This window comes from Pongo abelii, chromosome 19 (genome assembly GCF_028885655.2).
Source record: "Pongo abelii isolate AG06213 chromosome 19, NHGRI_mPonAbe1-v2.0_pri, whole genome shotgun sequence".
NCBI classification, from domain to species: Eukaryota; Metazoa; Chordata; class Mammalia; order Primates; family Hominidae; genus Pongo; species Pongo abelii.
Genome location: NC_072004.2, coordinates 64,807,873 through 64,826,379, shown reverse-complemented (window position 1 = coordinate 64,826,379; position 18,507 = coordinate 64,807,873). Strand labels below are relative to the sequence as shown.

At 40.5% G+C, this 18,507-nt stretch overlaps 1 protein-coding gene across 14 annotated transcripts in view; it reads right to left on the bottom strand.

Moving 5' to 3' along the window:
- Positions 1–18,507, bottom strand: part of MBTD1 (mbt domain containing 1) — an 83,841-nt gene that overhangs the window by 41,443 nt on the left and 23,891 nt on the right. For 6 of the 14 annotated variants that reach the window (XM_054546535.2, XM_024234985.3, XM_054546536.2 and 3 more), the window contains 3 exons: positions 6,461–6,662; positions 1,774–1,913; positions 381–495 (listed from right to left, as the gene is read on the bottom strand). In XM_054546535.2, coding sequence (XP_054402510.1) covers positions 381–495; positions 1,774–1,913; positions 6,461–6,662 — 457 coding nt within the window. The remainder of the gene's footprint in view (positions 1–380; positions 496–1,773; positions 1,914–6,460; positions 6,663–18,507) is intronic. The other 8 variants (XM_054546537.2, XM_024234986.3, XM_063718136.1 and 5 more) reach the window with 3 other exon arrangements.

The following is an 18,507-nucleotide window of genomic DNA, read 5'->3' as shown; positions in this document are numbered from 1 at the left end:
AAAAAATCTATTGGAAATGGTCCTTTCCTTAATCTCCTCTTACTACTCTTCTTCCCTCAATCCCTTTGAAGCCTGCTGAACATCCTATTTCTTTGCCTAATATCTTCACAATTCAGATAATCTGTACATGAAAAGTAAATAATAAACCAAATAAAAACATTAAGGAGACTGCCAAAAGCACCTGAACTTATGCATGCAACTATACTCTTCTAGAGTAATTTATTGAAATCAAAACAACTATTAGGAAGCTTAGAGCCGTAATGTGCTAACAGGACATAGAAACAGCTTAGTTAAACAGAATTCAAAATTACAATGTCATTAATTAAAACTAAATGAATCAATGTCAAATATTTCACCTCTGTCAGATTCACCAATATTACCTGCTTTTGTCTTTGCTTGATTTTGCAAGGTAGCTTGATACTGAGCATATGCGGCTAGCTTAGCAACTAAAGGTTGTTTCTGAAGAACTTTTGCTTTCTTTGTTGGAGGCTTACCCTAAAACAAGAAAAGTTAAGTAAATAGGATTCTTTTTCATCCCCTCACCACCACAATTTAACTGGACTGCATACTACACATTCTGCTTAAGTAAACATTGAGGGTTTAGAAAATTATTAAAGCAGAGGAAACATACAAGAATTTTAACATGAGAATTTTTTCTGGAGTTCTGCTACAATGTAGTTATCTAATATGGGTAGCAGAGCTGGCATAGACTACAACAGCAATACGCAAATTAATATGTTAATAAAAAATTATATCCCACAAGATGTTAAAATATAGGCTGTGGTGGATACTTGATTCCTTCTTATAGTAGATAGAACCAGTGGTTATTTACTCATGCAGGTTGCCAAGCATTGCTATTTATATGGTAAGAGAAGATAATTTAATGTTCAAAGAGCAAGTGACTGAGGTTTATACCTTTAGTGCTAACGCAAAAGATCAATGACAAAATGATCATGGGCCAAATTCACAGTGTGACAAACTGCCATCCATTTGGGTACAGACCACTGCTCAGGATCTTTAGGTACTGTCTATCTGAAATATAGAAATACATCTAAGTGATGTATTTCCTTAATTTGGAGGATTTAAATAACCCTTTCAGTGCTATGTAATGATCACAATAATAAATTAAATGAGAAGACTGTGATCATCCAATAAAAACACTGCAAAAATCAGTTAAGTTAATGCCTTTAAAAAGTTGTTTACAACACAATAGTAAGAACTTAGTCAAATGGTCAAGTCTCCAGTCATTTTGTAGGCACTGATGTACATTTAAAGCAAGACGATTTTCTTTCCATACCATGAGCGTTGTCAAAAAGGTTAGTTGGATTAACCAAATACATTTGGTCAAGGTATCAAATGGATTGTACTAAAAAGTACAAAGCGAGGATGATGAGAAAATAAAACCAGAGATTAAATTATTTCCCCCCAAATGTTGAAAGATTCTACCTTGATTTTAACACAAAAGGAAACAAAGGGAAACAGGAAAATGTCTTCAATTTCTGTATATAAAAAAGTGTTTATACTTATTTGGAAAAAGGGTATTTTAATTAACTTCTGCAAATAATAGTTTATTTGGATAGTATGGCTTATCCGTTTAAAATAGTTTTTCAATTTTATAGGCTGAACAAACTTTGGGGCTCACATGTTTCCTCAAGATGTGGTATAAAACGATAACTGAGTGGGCAGAGGTGGAGTGCAGTGAATCACAGTCAAATGACAGATAAATGGCAAAAGCCATAGAAATAACGGACATAAGTAAGAAAGTTTCTGTACCGTTACCTGAAGTCTGGCCAAAATGCTTGCCTTCTTGGAGTTTGACGAGTAACTTCTTGAACATGAAACGCTACAGAAACGCTTTGTTTTAGAGTAAAAAGCATCTCGGACGCCAACCATCCCACACATCTCACAGGTAGCTAATTAACAAAATAAAAACACTAGTGTTATGATGATATAATAAAATCAATCTTCATCTAACAGTTTAAATAATTTCTCCTGCCATCTTAAAGTTTTAATTAAAAAATTTGCCTTGAACATTTCTCCTATCTCCTATACAAATGATAAAGAAGCCTGCACAGAGAAGTCAGAGGGAACACTGGTATTGTGCCATGGTGATGGGTTTTAGAAGGTCTGATAGTGGCTTGAGGTCTGAAAGGCTTTACAAAGGGTCATCAGAAACAGGGCAGATACGCTGGATTCAACCAACATTTCCTTAGTGCTTACCACGTGCCAGGCATTTTCATATACAACAAATTCCAGCTTTTGAAATGATTACACATGAAAGATGAAAAGTGCCACACAACTGAGGATTAATAACAAAGTATAACACAGGCCTTTAAAATACTGCAAAAGTTGAAACTTAAAAAGAGGTAGTAATACTTGGAAAAATGCTAAGAGCTGTATGAGGATTCCTTCAAGTTATGTTTAGGGGACAAAAAAAAGGAATGGGTTCAAAGTTTGAGGTAGAGGCCAGGTGCAGTGACTCATGCCGGTAATCCCAGAACTTTGGGAGGCCGAGGCAGGAGAATTGGCTCAAGGCCAGGAGTATGGGACCAGCCTGGGCAAGATAGCAAGATCCAGTATCTTCAAAAAATAAAAATAAAAAAGAGCCAGGCATGGTAGCACACATCTGTAGTCCCAGCTATTCAGGAGACTGAGGAGGGAGGATTGCTTAAGTCCAGGAGTTCAGGGTTACAGTGAGCTATGATCGCACCACTGCACTCTCGCCTGGACAACAGAAGAAGATCCTGAATAAAACAAAAACAAAAACAAAAACAAAACAAACAAACAAAAAAACAAAACAAGTTTGACGTAGGTGCTCTATTATTAATCAGTGACAGTGGGAAACAGCAGAACTCTTGGCTACTATTGCATAATACACAATAATTTGAAAGGTAGAATTAGAACAAGGTTCACAAGAATTGAAGTTTAAAAAAGATAAACAAAAAGTAGCACAGCAAATAACTGCCTTAGTGAGTCAAAGCCTCCACCCAAACAGGTAAACTGGAGAGGCCTGTAGTGTAACCGGTACGGTTGGCTCTGTGCTTCCATGGGTTCTGTATTTGTGGATTCAACCAAAAGCGGACTGAAAATATTTTGGGAAAAAAAAAATTGCGTCTGTACTGAACATACACAGACCGTTTTTTTCTTATTATTCTCTAAACAGTATAGTATTAACAATTATTTGCATGGCATTTACATTGTATTAGCTATAAGTAATCTAGACATGATTTAAAGTATATGGAAGGATGTGCATAAGTTATATGTAAATACCACACCATTTTATATAAGGAATTTGAGCATTTGTGAATTTGGTATCTGAGGGAAGTCTTGGAACCAATCCCCCATGGATACCAGGGGACAACTGTACTTACTTACAAATCTATGAGAAATCATGGAAAAAAGATAAAAGTGCCAGAAGATTGCAGGTGAACAAAGGGTATCTACTGGGAGAGAAAACTAAATGGTTTTCTGTTGCAAAAATTCTAGAATAATTGTTAAAGAATGTTCTGAACACCTAGATAGAAAAGTTGTGATCCCAAGGAAATAGCGAATCTTTGCCAGAAATTATACATGTCAAACTAGAATTCCCACAAGTAGGATGCAAGTTCCATCAGGACAGGAAACTTATTCTGCGTTGTTCATCTGCTATCTCCAGTATTTAAAACAGATGCTAGCACACACAAAGCTTCAACAAACGTTATTTCCTTTTATGATAGGATTACTAGGCTGGTATGTTATAATCAAACCATGGCAAGAATATACACTAACAGGAGCTAACACATTTGATAAAATCTCATGTAGCTTTGATAACAGGACTGAGAAATTTCAGCTGGAGTAGAAGACACATGGGTAGTTTTTTTTTTTGAGACAGAGTCTCGGTCTCTCGCCCAGGCTGGAGTGCGGTGGCACTATCTCGGCTCACTACAACCTCCGCCTCGCGGGTTCAAGCAATTCTCCTGCCTCAGCTTCCTGAGTAGCTGGGACTACAGGCACACACCACCATGCCTGGCTGATTTTTTGTTAGAGATGGGGTTTCACCATGTTGCCCAGGCTGGTCTCGAACTCCTGAGCTCAGGCAATCTGCCCGCCTCAGCCTCCCAAAGTACTAGGATTACAGGCGTTAGCCACCACGCCCAGCGACACCCAGGTAGGTTTTAACTGGAGGATGACCAAACCCAGCGAATCCTGATAAATGAAGCTTTTTGATATGGTCTGCATGACTATCAGCCCCTGTGCTGTTCATAATTTTTTTAATTTTTTTGAAGTCTTGCTCTGTAGCCAGGCTGGAGTGCAGTGGCGTGATCTTAGCTCACTGCAACCTCTGCCTCCCAGGTACAAGCAATTCTCCTGCCTCAGCCTCCTGAATAGCTGGGACTACAGGCACATGACTACCATGCCCAGCTAATTTTTTTCAATTTTTTTTCGCAGAGACGGGGTTTCACCATGTTGGCCAGGATGGTCTCGATCTCTTGACCTCATGATCTGCCTGCCTCGGCCTCCCAAAGTGCTGGGATTACAGACATGAGCCACCGCACCTGGCCATGCTATTCATCTTTTTAACCAAAAGACTAGAATAGGACCAACAGGGCAGGATTATCAACTGTAAATGATATAAAACTGGAAGATTAGATGACACAGCATTCAACATTAGATGACAGAATTAGCAATCAAAAATTTCTAAGACTGGGCAGGGTGCAGTGGTTCACACCTGTAAACCCAGCACTTTAGGAGGCTGAGGCAGGTGGATCGCTTGAGTTCAGGAGTTTGAGACCAGCCTGGGCAATATGGTGAAAATTGCCCGTCTCTGAAAAAAATACAAAAATTAGCCAGGTATGGTAGCATGTGCCTACAGTACCAGCTACTTGGGAGGGTGAGGTGAGAGGATCACCTGAGCTTGGGAGGCAGAGATTGCAGTGAGTCGAGATCTTGCTGCTGCCATTCCAGCCTGGGTAATACAGCAAGACTGTCTCAACAACGACAACAACAACAACAACAACAAGAAGCCTGGGCGTGGTGGCTCACCCCAGTAATCCCAGCACTTTGAGAGGCCAAGGCAGGCAGATCGCTTAAGGTCAGGAGTTTGAGACCGGCCTGGCCAATATGGTGCAACCCTATCTTTACTAAAAATATGAAAATACGCCAGGCATGGTGGTGCAGGCCTGTAGTCCCAGCTACTTGGGAGGCTGAGGCAGGAGAATCGCTTGAACCCGGGAGGTGGAGGCTACAGTGAGCCGAGATTGCACCACTGCACTCCAGCTTGGGCAACAGAGTGAGACTGTCTCAACAACAACAACAACAATTTCTAAGACTGAAAGTTAGTAAGAAAAAGGTTATATAGAGAGATCCAAAGTCCTACATCTTGGGTTTAAAAAGTTAACTGCAGTAAGACTGGTTTAAACTGGGTTAGTTCATGTGGTAAAGGTCAAAGGACATCAGTTATTTACAAGTTCATTATCATTTTCAAGAAAGCTAAAGCAATTTTGGTGGCATGAATGGAAACAGTGCCTTGAAAAGGGGAGATAAAGGTGGAACTATCTTCTGGCCTCACACAGGGTGACCATTTGTTTGGTTCCCACATTTCCAGGATGTGCAACTTTCAATGGTAAAACCAGGACAGTTTTAGGCAAATCAGGATGACTTGTTACCCTACTACCACATAATCAGAAGTATCCCCAGAATACAGTGACCAGGATATCAAAGAATTAAATCACTGGGATACACCATGAGAGAAATGGTTGAAGCAACTATGGCTCCTTGGTATGCCTTAGAGATAAACTAGAATGAAGGGTTCTATTGTGGAGAAAAAAGATGTCATTAGAACAAGGATTAGAATTATTCTGTGTAGCTTTAAAAAGCAAAACTTTCCAGACTCCCAGAAGCAAAGTTAAAAAGGCAAAACTAAGACCAAAAGATAAAAGTTGGAGGAAGGAAATTTTGGTTCAATAAAGAGACTATTCTAGTAATTTGAGATACTAAGAAATGAAACTGCTTCCTTTTTCATTTCCTTTTTCTTTTTCAAGCCAGATTTTAGGCAGAGAGAAATTCCTTACTGAGTCAGAGAATACCCAAGCACCAGTTATGTTAAAACAGAAATTATAAGAAATTAATATAGAGGAGGGAGCCCAACCTTGAATGTCTCTTTCAACTTTATAAAGCCCATGATCCTATGCACTTGTACTTTCAGTTACAGAGGCATTTCTTATCTAATTACCAAATTTATATCCACATGAAGTTTCTCACTGGCCTTTTGTTTTTTATTTTGTTGTATCTGCTTTCCACCAGGAGGTAGGCAAAATAAAGAGTTAAACACCAACTCAGTGATCTTATCTCGAATTATAAACGTCAGCTCTTCAAACTGCCCCTTAATAATTCTAAGGAAGGCGAAATGACAGAAGAAACCAAATGAAAACACACCCTTAAACATTAAGCTGTAGAACAGGTGAAGGTTATAAATACTCACCCATGCCAGATTTACCATCTGGGTATGTGTAGACTTGCCCATTGTTTTTGATAATCGGGAGATTAGAAGGTAAAGGAGCAACTTCTTCCTCACTCTCTTCGGAGCTGGAGCTGCTGCTTGTGTCCTCACTGCAGCTATCATAACCGTCAAACATCCCGAAAGAATCTCTTCTTTTCCTTTCAGATCGTGAAGAATGTTCAGTCTTTGAAGTAAGAGAAACCAGTGACACATGACACAACACTCATACACACCCCCTAAAAGACCCTAGCACAAATTCTGGTAAATGAGATTTGATAAATGAAAACGCAGCCCTGAGAAATAACCATTTTCTTTCTTTTTTTTTAAATGCTTTGAGACAGAGTCTCGCTCTGTTACCCAGGCTGGACTGCAGTGGCACAATCTTGGGTCACTGCAACCTCCACCTCCTGCACTCAGATGATCCTCCCACCTTGGCCTCCTGAGTAGCTGGGACTACAGGCAAGTGCCACCATCCCATAAACATTTTTGTGTTTTTTTGTAGAGATGGGGTTTTGCCATGTTGCCCAGGCTGGTCTTTAATTCCTCGTCTCAAGCAATCTGCCCACCCAAGTCTCCCAGAGTGCTCAGATTATGGATGTGAGCCACCTCCCCGCCTCAAGGGATGTCCTGCCTCTGCATCCCAAAGCACTGGGATGACAGGTGTGAGCCAGTGTGCCTCGCCCAGGTTTCTTTTTTCTTTTTAATTATGGAATGGGCATGCTGGCTCATGCCTATAATCCTAGCACTTTTTTTTTTTGAGACTGGGTCTCACTCTGTTGCCCAGGCTGGAGTGCAGTGGCACAATCTCGGCTCACTGCAACCTCTGCCTCCTGGGTTCAAGTGATTCTCCTGCCTCAGCCTCACGAGTAGCTGTGATTACAGGCACATGCCACCACACCCAGCTAATTTTTGTATTTTTAGTAGAGACAGGGTTTTGCCATGTTGGCCAGGCTGTTCTCAAACTCCTGAACTCAAGTGATCCGCCCACCTCAGCCTCCCAAAGTGCTGGGATTACAGGTGTGAGCCACTGCACCCAGCCTAATCCTAGCACTTTGGGAGGTCGAGGTGGGAGGATAGCTTGAGCCCAGGAGTTTGAGACCAGCCTGGGCAACATGGTGAGACTCCCTCTCTACCAAAAACAAAAAAACAAAAAAACAAAAAAACAAAACAAAACAAAAAACCATATAAAAATAATTGTGGGCCAGGCATGGTGGCTCACTCCTGTAATCCCAGCACTTTAGGAGGCCGAGGTGGTCACAGGAGTTTGAGGAGTTGAGGAGTTTGAGACCAGCCTGGGCAACATGACGAAACCCTGACTCTACAAAAAACACAAAAATTAGCTGGGTGTGGTGGTGGCACGCATCTGTAGTCCCAGCTATGTGGCAGGATCACTAGAGCCTGGGAGGAGGAGGTTGCAGTGAGTTGAGATCATGCCACTGCACTCCAGCCTGCATGACAGAGAAAGACCATGTCTCAAAAATAAAATAAAAATTGTGGTGAAATATACATAACAAACATGATTTTTAAATTTGCCTTTCATCTCTAAAACTAAACTTCTAGACCAATTTGGAGTATCCAGAAAATATGGATGCTTTTTTTCTTTCTTTTTTTGATGACAGAGTCTCACTCTGCCACCCAGGCTGGAGTGCAGTGGTATGATCTCAGCTCACTGCAATCTCCATCTCCCAGGCTCATGTGATTCTTGTGCCTCAGCCTCCCAAGTAGCTGGGACTACAAGTGTGTGCCAACATGCCCAGCTAACCTTTGTACTTTTAGTAGAGATGGCGTTTTGCTATGTTGGCAAGGATGGTCTTGAACTCCTGGCCTCAAGTGATCGCCTGCCTCGGCTTCCCAAAGTGCTGGGATTACAGGCGTGAGGCACCGCACCCAGCCAACACACAGACGTTTTTAAAAATTGCTTTGGGCTGGGTGCAGTGACTCACACCTGTAATCCCAGTACTTCGGGAGGCCGAGGCAGGCGGATCACAAGGTCAGGAGATTGAGACCATCTTGGCTAACACGGTGAAACCCTGTCTCTACTAAAAATATAAAAAATTAGTCGGGTGTGGTGGCAGGTGCCTGTAGTCCCAGCTACTGGGGAGGCTGAGGCAGGAGAATGGCGTGAACCTGGGAGGCAGAGCTTGAGATTGAGCCACTGCATTCCAGCCTGGGTGACAGAGTGAGACTCTGTCTCAAGAAAAAAAAAAAAAAAAAATTGCTTTGCTGGCTGGGCATGGCGGCTCACATCTGTAATCCTAGTACTTTGAGAAGTCAAGGCTGGTGGATCGCTTGAGCCCAGGAGTTCAAGACTAGCCTGGGCAATATGGCAAAACTCCATCTCTACAAAAAATACAAAAATTAGCCAAGAGTGGTGGCTTGCGCCTGTGGTCCCAGCTACTTGGGAGGCTGAAGTAGGAGGAGAGCTTGACCTCAGGAGGTCGAGGCTGCAGTGAGCCATGATCGTGCCCCTGAACTTCAGCCTGGGCGACTGAGTGAGACCCTGTCTCAAACCCAAAACCAAGAACCACTTTGCTTGATACTTTATCATGTTGGAAAAGAAAAAAAAGAAAAAATAAGTGCTAAGAGCTCTGAAGGGTCTAATACAAAATTTTGCCTTTCAGCTGGGCGCAGTGGCTCATGCCTGTAATCCCAGTACTTTGGGAGGCTGAGGCGAGGAGATGCCTGAGGTCAAGAGTTTGAGACCAGCCTAGTCCACGTGGGGAAATCCCATCTCTACTAAAAATATACACAAATTAGCTGGGCGTGGTGGTGCATGCCTGTAGTCCCAGCTACTTGGGAGGCTGAGGCACGAAAATCGCTTGAACCCAGGAGGCAGAGGTTGCAGTCAGCCAAGATTGTGCCACTGCACTCCAGCCTGGGCGACAGAGCAAGATTCCGTCTCAAGGAAAAAAAAAAAAAAAAAAGAAAAAGAAAATTTTACCTTTTACAATTTTAAGATGGCAAATATTTCAAAAATTGTAGGAGATAATATTTCTACATATATATTTATTCAGTTTTTTAAAAAACATAAACAATGGTTTAAAACCCAACCCAATTTTCTCAAGCTAAACAGTATTTCCTCAGAAAACCAAATACCACATGTTCTCACTTATAAGTGGGAGCTAAAATGATGAGAACACATGGACACACAGAGGGAACAGCAGACACTGGGGCCTACTGGAGGGTGGAGGGTGGGAGGAGGGAGAGGACCAGGAAAAATAACAAATGAGTACTAGGCTACTAGGCTTAGTATCTGGGTGATGAAATAATCTGTTCGACAAACCCTCATGACACACATTTACCCATGTAGCAAACCTGCACATGTACCCATGAACTTAAAAGTATTAAAAAAATTTCCTTTTCAAAGAAAAATACAAAGAAGTTATATCATCTTTAGTGAATGCTAGTCTTATGTCTCCTCCAAGATGTTGCCTCATTCAAACCACAAAAAAATAAAAAAAAAACCAAGAAAAAACTAATATTGCTACTCTAACCATTTCCAAAATAAATTCCAAAACTACAGGCTTTGTGAGAAGTGAAAAGAAAATAGGAGACAATAAAAAGGACAAAAAAATGGGAGGCTGGGCGCAGTGGGTCATGCCTGTAATCCCAGCGCTTTGGGAGGCTGAGGTCAGGAGTTTGAGACCAGCCTGGCCAATATGGCGAAACCCCACCTCTACTAAAAATACAAAAAAAAAATTAGCCAGGAGCGGTGGTAGGCACCCATTATCCCAGCTACTCGGGAGGCTGAGGCGGGTAGAACTGCTTGAACCCGGGAGGCAGAGGTTGCAGTGAGCTGAGATGGCGCCACTATACTCCAGCCTGGGTGACAGAGTAAGAGTCCTTCTTGCGGGGGGGGAGGGAAAGGTATCTCAAATGCAAAATAAAAACAGGCAACGGGCCACTGGCTGAGGCCCAGCTCATATCCCTAAACCTAACAAACAAACAACAGGGGAAAAAACAACAACAGCAACAACAAGAAAAAGAAAAAACAAACAGGCCAAGTGCAGTGTCTCACACCTGTAATCCCAGCACTCTGGGAGGCCGAGGCTGGAGGACTGCCTGAGCCCAGGAGTTCAAGACCAATCTGGGCAACATAGGGAGACCCTATCTCTACTAAACAAACAAACAAGAAAACCAAACCAAACCATTACAAAACATTAAGTGAGTTATAACCAGAGAGATGAAATCTACCAACTCAAGAATCTTTGAGATTTGGCACCTATCCTTTTTCTTTTGCTATACAGATACAGTTTTTTTTATCCTCTCACACTACACTTTAAGCTAAAATTTTTTTTTCCTGGCTAGTCTACCTTCTTTTTGGTATTAAATGACCACAAAACAAAGCTAGTATTACATGACCAGTAACAAGGCTGGACATGTACTGTTGTCCAAAGTTTGACAAGATAAAACCATCCACATGTCATTGTCATGTATTAAACATTTGCATTGAGACAGGAAACTAATTTTCAGTTGTATCAGGTGCAGCTATGAAAGCTACAAAAACTGATTTCTTAGTCCACACAATGGAAATATTACATTACCAAAGAAGTTCCCTTGGGAGGTTATATACATGTTCTAATAATGTTGCTACAGCCCAGGCATTTTTAGTATACTTCTTTTTTTTTTTTTTTTTGGAGACAGGGTCTTCCTCTGTCACCCAGGCTGGAGTGCAGTGGCGCGATCTTGGCTCACTGCAAGCTCCGCCTCCTGGGTTCACGCCATTCTCCTGCCTCAGCCTCCTAAGTAGATGGGATTACAGGCGCCCACCACCATGCCCGGCTAATTTTTTGTATTTTTAGTAGAGACGGGGTTTCACTGCGTTAACCAGGATGGCCTTCATCTCCTGACCTCATGATCCCCGTCTTGGCCTCCCAAAATGCTGGGATTACAGGCGTGAGCCACTGCGCCCAGCCAGTATACTTCTTTTAGTACTGCCTTTTAGATACGATTTTAAAAAGAAAAACCTATCATTTGTGGTCACTTCAGAATTATTCCTCCTGTTCCCTGCATCAGTCTTCCCTAGCTTGGTCATCTACCTGATTCAGCAGATTTGGTTCTGAATAACTTTTAGGTATTTCTATAAATCAAAGGTATCTTCAAAGAATCAAGATTTGCTACAAACAGGAGATCTAAAAGATGAAGTGAGACCTTGAAGGCAATACAAAAGGAAAGTTCTAACAGCACTTTGAACTGACAATGTAGAAGGGAATGGGACAACCACATTTAGATACAGTGTGGTGTTATGAACACAGAATTCTGACAAACATGGGTTAAGACTCAACTTTGACACTTGTTAGCTGTGAACTTGTGCAAGTTATGGGCTGCTTCTCTTACTCATTCGACATCTATTTATCAAGTATTTGTGAGTCTCATAGTAACCAAGGCTAAAGACAGAAGAGCATACAAAGCAGACAAGATCCATGGTTTTCAGGAAGACTGTAAGCTACTGGTAGGAGGAAACCAAGCAAGGCTGTGTGAGGGTAGAGTCACTCAAGCAGGGGCGATTAGCTGAGATTCAGCAGTGATGAACAATCTCAGTGAGGTAAGACCATGAGGACAAAAAGGCAGCCACTTAAACATCTGATGCTGGCATATTCTAGGCAAAGGAAAGTGCAAGACAAGGGCTTTCCGGCTAGAATAAACTTAGCACACTCGGAGGCCAGTGTGGCTGGCACGCAGTGTGAAAGGTATGGGAGATGAGGTCAGAGGATATAGGGGCCAGATTATGAGGGCCCTTGTAGGCCAGGGTAAGGAATTGAATTTTTTCCTGGAGGCAATGGGAAGACATTATGAACTATTTATCACAGTGCCTTCTCTACACATTTAATAAACACTGGCTAGATTCTACGTTCTAATAGAGTCATACAGCTCACCTCTGACCTTTTATACTCATAGTTTTCTTTTTTGTTTTTTGAGACAGAGTCTTGCTCTGTTGCCCAGGTTGGAGTGCAGTGGCACGATCTCAGCTCACTGCAACCTCCGCCTCCTGAGTTCAAGTGATTCTTCTGCCTCAGCCTCTCGAGTAGCTGGGACTACAGGTGCCTGCCACCACGCCAGGCTAACTTTTGTATTTTTAGTAGAGACGGGGTTTCGCCATGTTGGTCAGGCTGGTCTTGAACTCCTGACCTTGTGATCTGCGCGCCTTGGCCTCCCAAAGTGCTAGGATTACAGCTGTGAGCCACCGGCTTGGCCAGACCTTTTATATCCATAGTTTTCATATAGGCTTGTCTACTATTAATATATAGCCAACTTGGTTAGCAGCTAATGTAAGATTATTGACCCTTAAATGTCAACCCAGAATACCTTATTCTGACTCTATTTTCAGGGACTATAGCCTTAAAATTTCAGGAGGTCAATGATTACAGATATTTTGTTTTCAATAATTACAGGCTATTAGTATTTTTTTAAAAAGTACCATGGTCAAAGATGTTTGGGAAATTTTCCTCACGTCAAGGTCTTCTGGAGACTTTAATATGCTTATGAACATTACAGTGATTAAAGAGGAATATACAGTATGCAGTCTTTTCTAGAGTATCTTTTAGGACTGTTTTAGAGAAATGTTCTCTGATCTTTTCCATGGTCCTAGCACACACAGAAAATGATCATCTGTACAACACTAGGGGAATAAACCCCTGGATGCACCCAGCCTAAGGCCTCTGACTGTCCTAAGTATTGCAGGAATGAATACCTGGACATACTTCTAATCTAAGGAACACTAGTTGGTAAGCTTTATTCTACTTAGGCAATGTGGTTTTCTAAAGTGATTTTTTTTTTTGTACTTTTTCCCCCTTGCAAACACTACAGTGACTTATCTAAGTTTTTTTTTAAAATATACATTAGGATAGAATACCAGTGAACTAAATATTAATATATAAACTATAATTGATTTACCCTATGTAAAACTTAACCTTTTATTTACTATGAGGGCACTTAACTGGAAACTCCGACATTAGACCAAAACCCGTGAAACGGCCTGCAACTTCACTAAAAGGATGAGTGAGAAAGAAGTTAATTATACGCAAAAGACCTATGAGGGAGCATTTCAGGTCCATGCTCTCGGTGAAGAGGCTTCTCTGGGGTTTTGTAATCACAGGCCTGACCTCATGAGTTAAGTCTGAGGTTGAAATTTTCTCTTCCCTCTATGGTCAGGGAACTCCCAGGCCAAGAAATTAAAGTGGTTCCAGGCTACCAGTGCCCTTTGATACCTAGCAGAAGCAAACATAAATTAGATCAGGAAATAAGTCACCTACCATTCAGGCCTTTCAGCATTCCCACCAATTTTATCAAGTATGAGTGCACGATCAAATAGCAAACACATAATAAGTAATCCACCATGAGCAAGCATCAGCAGAAACTGATTAAGAATCCCCAATACTTTGGGCATTGGAATTGACAGAGACAGAACATAAAATAAGCATTATGAGTTGTTTAATAAGAAAAATATTATTGAAAAATAAGCAATATAAAACAAACGCCAACTTATTAGACATGGCTAAAGAGAATTAAAAAATGGAAGATACATGATAAACACTCAAAATGCAGCAAAGAAAAATAGAAAACTGGAAAACAAGATGTCAACATAAGAGAACAGAATGTAAAGATCCAATAAAAGTCTAACAAGAATTCTTAAAGGAGCGAATATGGAGAATGGAGAAAGGCAATGTTGAATTAGATACTGGCTAAGAATTCTGCAGAAATGAGAACACGAATTAGGCCAGGCACAGTGGCTCATGTCTATAATCCCAGAACTGTGGGAGACCAAGGCAGGAGGACTGCTTGAGGCCAGGAGTTCGAGACCAGCCTGAGCAACAAAGTGTGACACTGCCTCTACAAAAAAAAAAAAATGAAAAAAATTAAGCAGCTGTGGTGGTATGTGCTTGTGGTCCCAGCTACTCAGGAGGCTGAGATGAGAGGATCACTTGAGCACAGGAGATTCAGTTCGCAGTGAGGCGCAATCACAATTGCGCCACTGCACTCCAGCCTAGGCGACAGAGCAAGACCTTCCCTCACAAAAAAAAAAAAAAAAAAAAAAAAAAGAGGGAGAGACAGAGAGAACATGAATTCACAGATAAAACTATAATGTAAATTAAGCACAACAAAAAGGTATCCACATCTAAACAGATCATAGTAAAACTGCAGAACATCAAAGGAAAGATATTAAAAAGCAGCCAATCACCACAGTGAAGCTCAGCAGTCAACAAGCTCTACTCAGGTAGACAGTCTAATCAGGTGCTTAGTACCTAACCATTAAGGCCTCTAAGTATATGAAAGGACAAAACAAATCTCCAGGAAAGATGCATCTAAAGGAAACAGAAGAAAAGCAAACAGCATAAGAAAACTCCAAAAAAAAATAACGAATTCTTCAGAGATGTAAGAATAGGATACTATCAGAGAACAAGATAGACCTCGGAATTTAAAAACAAAAATGGCAAAACAAATTCAATAAATGGATGATAAAGTCAAGGAAATCTTTCAAAAAGTGAGTGTGTGTGTATACATGAGAAAAAAAGCTAGGCAACAAGAAAGAAAAAAATAAGAGTTCAATCTAGAAGATCCAAAATCCAATTAAGAGATATTCAAGAAAGAGAAAACAGACGGGAACAAAGTTACATAAAAGAAACAAAACAAAACAAAACAAATTTCCAAGACCAAAATGGGGCATCCATATTTAAAGAGACCACATAAGCCCAGCTTAATGACTTAAAAAAAAATTTATACCAACATGCATCATTATAACAATTCAGAACTCTGCCAATACTGGTATTAAAAGCTTCGGCACTATGCTACACAAAAAGAGAAGGGAATCAAAATATCAGTGGACTTCTCAACAGCAAGACTGATAAATGTATGCCTTCAGATTTCTAAAGAAAAAAATTCTTACCAGAAAATCTATATTCAAAGCTCCAAGTGAAAATAAATGAAATTAAAAATAGAAAAAAGGAAAAAAAATGAAAACAAAGTTGGTTTTTTGAGATCAATAAAACTGATAAACCTCAAATCAGAGACAGCAAAAAAAAAAAAAAAAAAAAAAAAAAAAGAAGACACAAATATCCCAATATCATAAATAAAAGAAATAACAAGGCCAGGCGTGGTGGCTCACGCCTGTAATTCCAGCACTCTGGGAGGCTGAAGTGGGTGGATCACCTGAGGTCAGGAGTTCGAGACCAACCTGGCCAATGTGGCAAAACCCCATCTCTACTAAAAATACAAATATTAGCTGGGTGTAGTGGCGTGCACCTGTAATCCCAGCGACTCAGGAGGCTGAGAAAGGAAAACCACTTGAACCTGGGAGACAGAGGTTGCAGTGAGCTGAGATTGCACCATTGTACTCCAGCCTGGACCACAGAGGAGAGACTTTGTCTGCCCCGCCAAAAAAACAAACAACAACAAAAGAAAACATTGCTGCAGAGTCTACAGATATTAAAATATTAAAAAGACTATATTATCAACAACCTTATGACACTAAATTTGACAACTTGGATGAAACGGAAAAATTCCTTCAGAGACATAGAACCAAATGTCACTCATAAAGAAACATACCTGAATAAGCCTGTATCTATTTAAAAAACTAAATTTGTTAAAGATCTTCCCACAAATGAAACTCTAGGCTCAAATGGCTTTACTGGGGAATTCTACTTAGGAAATACTATAGACTTTATACCAACTTTTCTTTTTGTTTTTTGAGACGAAGTTTTGCTCTTGTCGCCCAGGCTGGAGTGCAATGGTGCAATCTCGGCTCACCACAACCTCCGCCTCCCAGGTTCAAGCAATTCTCCTGCCTCAGCCTCCCGAGTAGCTGGGATTATAGGCATACACCACCACGCCTGGCTAATTTTTTTTGTATTTTCAGTAGAGATGGGGTTTCTCCATGTTGGTTAGGTTGGTCTCGAACTCCTGACCTCAGGTGATCTGCCCACCTCGGCCTCCCAAAGTGCTGGGATTACAGGCGTGAGCCACCGCGCCTGGCCTACATATCAACTTTTCTAGAATATTGAATAGGATGAAACAGTTTCCAAACTCATTCAACTAGGCCAGTATTACTTTGATCCCCAAACCAGATAAAGCAATTAGAAGAAAACTACAGAATAAGTATCATGAATATAGGATGCAATTTTTTTTTAATCTTTTGAGACAGAGTCTCACTCTGTTGTCCAGGCTGGAGTGCAGCGGTGAGATCTTGGCTCACTGCGACTTCTGCCTCCTGGGTTCAAGCTATTCTCGTGTCTTAGCCTCCTGAGTGGCTGGGATTACAGGCATGTGCCATCATACCCAGCTAATTTTTGTATTTTTAGTAGAGATGGGGTTTCACCATGTTGGCCAGGCTGGTCTCGAACTGCTGACCTCAGGTAATCCACCCACCTCAGCCTCCCAAAGTGCTGGAATTACAGGTGTGACCCATCATGCCCAGCTAGATGAAAACATTGTTAACAAAATTTTAGCAAATTGAACCTAACAATATATAAAAAGAACATAGCATGACTAAGTACGTTCCTTCCAGGAATGTAAAACTAATTCAACATTTGAAAATCAATAAATTCACCACATTAACAGACCTAAGAGGAGCCATATAATCACCTTGAAATGTGCAGAAAATGCACTTGACAAAAATCTAACATTGATTCCTGAAAAATATTCTTAGCAAACTAGGAATAAATTTCCTCACCTGATAAAGAGCATTTAGGAAAATCCTAACGCTAGCATCATACTTAATTGTGAAAGGCTACCTATGTTCCCCCATAAGGCTGGACACAGGGTGAGTACGTCTGTTTTGGTCACTTTTGTTCAACACTGTACTAGAGGTTCTAACAAATGTAATAAGGCACAAAAAACAAAGGAATCCATATTCGAAAAGGAGTAAATGCATCTTTATTCCCAGGCAAAATAATTATCTATGTAGAAAATCTGATGGTATCTATGAAAAGCTATTGGGACTAATAAGTAAATGCAGCAAAACTAGAAGACACAGAATTAATATACAAAAATTCGTTGTGTTTCTATATACTAGCAACAAACAACTAGAAATGGAAACTTTAAAACACTATTTACAATACCGTCAAAAATTATGAAACAATTGGGGACAAATCTGGTAAAAGATGTGCAAGACTGGTATCTTGAAAATGACAAAATGTTGCTTAAAGAATTTTAAAAAGGTCCAAATAAATGGAAAGATATACTATGTTCATGGATCAGAAAAATTAACATTACTAAAATGTCAGTCCTTCCCAAATTGATTTATGATTTAACACAATCCAATGAGAATCACAGCAGATTTTTGGGTAAAAATCAAAAGCTGGTTCTAAAATTCATATGGAACTGCAAAGGCTCTAGAATAGCCAAAGCAAATTTCAAAAGAACAAAGTTAAGACTAAAGCTTCCTGACTCCAAGATATATTATAAAGCTACAGTATGAAAACAGTAGGGTTTTAGCATGAATATAGACAAAAAGATCAATGAAACAGAGTAAGAGTCCATAAATAGACCTCTATCTATCTATCGGTCTCTCTCTATATGTATGTCTATTTATGGGTATATATGAGTCTATATATAGATATCTATAGATATATATATAGTGTATATATATCTATAGATTTACATACCTATAGATACGTCAGTATCTATATAGATATGTCAATATCTATATAGATATCTACAGTCTATATATATCTATAGATTCACATATCTCTACCTATAGATATCTATATTGCCAGTGTTTTGTTCACACTGCTTTGTTCACCCTATGTAATGACACTATGTTTTTGTTTTTATTTTTTGAGATGGGGTCTCACCCTGTTGCCCAGGCTGGAGTGCAGTGGCATGATCTCAGCTCACTGCAACCTTCACCTCCCGGGTTCAAGCGATTCTCCTGCTTCAGCCTCCTGAGTAGCTAGGATTACAGGCGTGTGCCACTATGCCTAGCTAATTTTTTATTTTTAGTAGAGACAGGGTTTCACCATGTTGGCCAGGCTGGTCTCAAACACCTGGCCTCAAGTGATCTGCCCGCCTCAGCTTCCCAAATTGCTGGGATT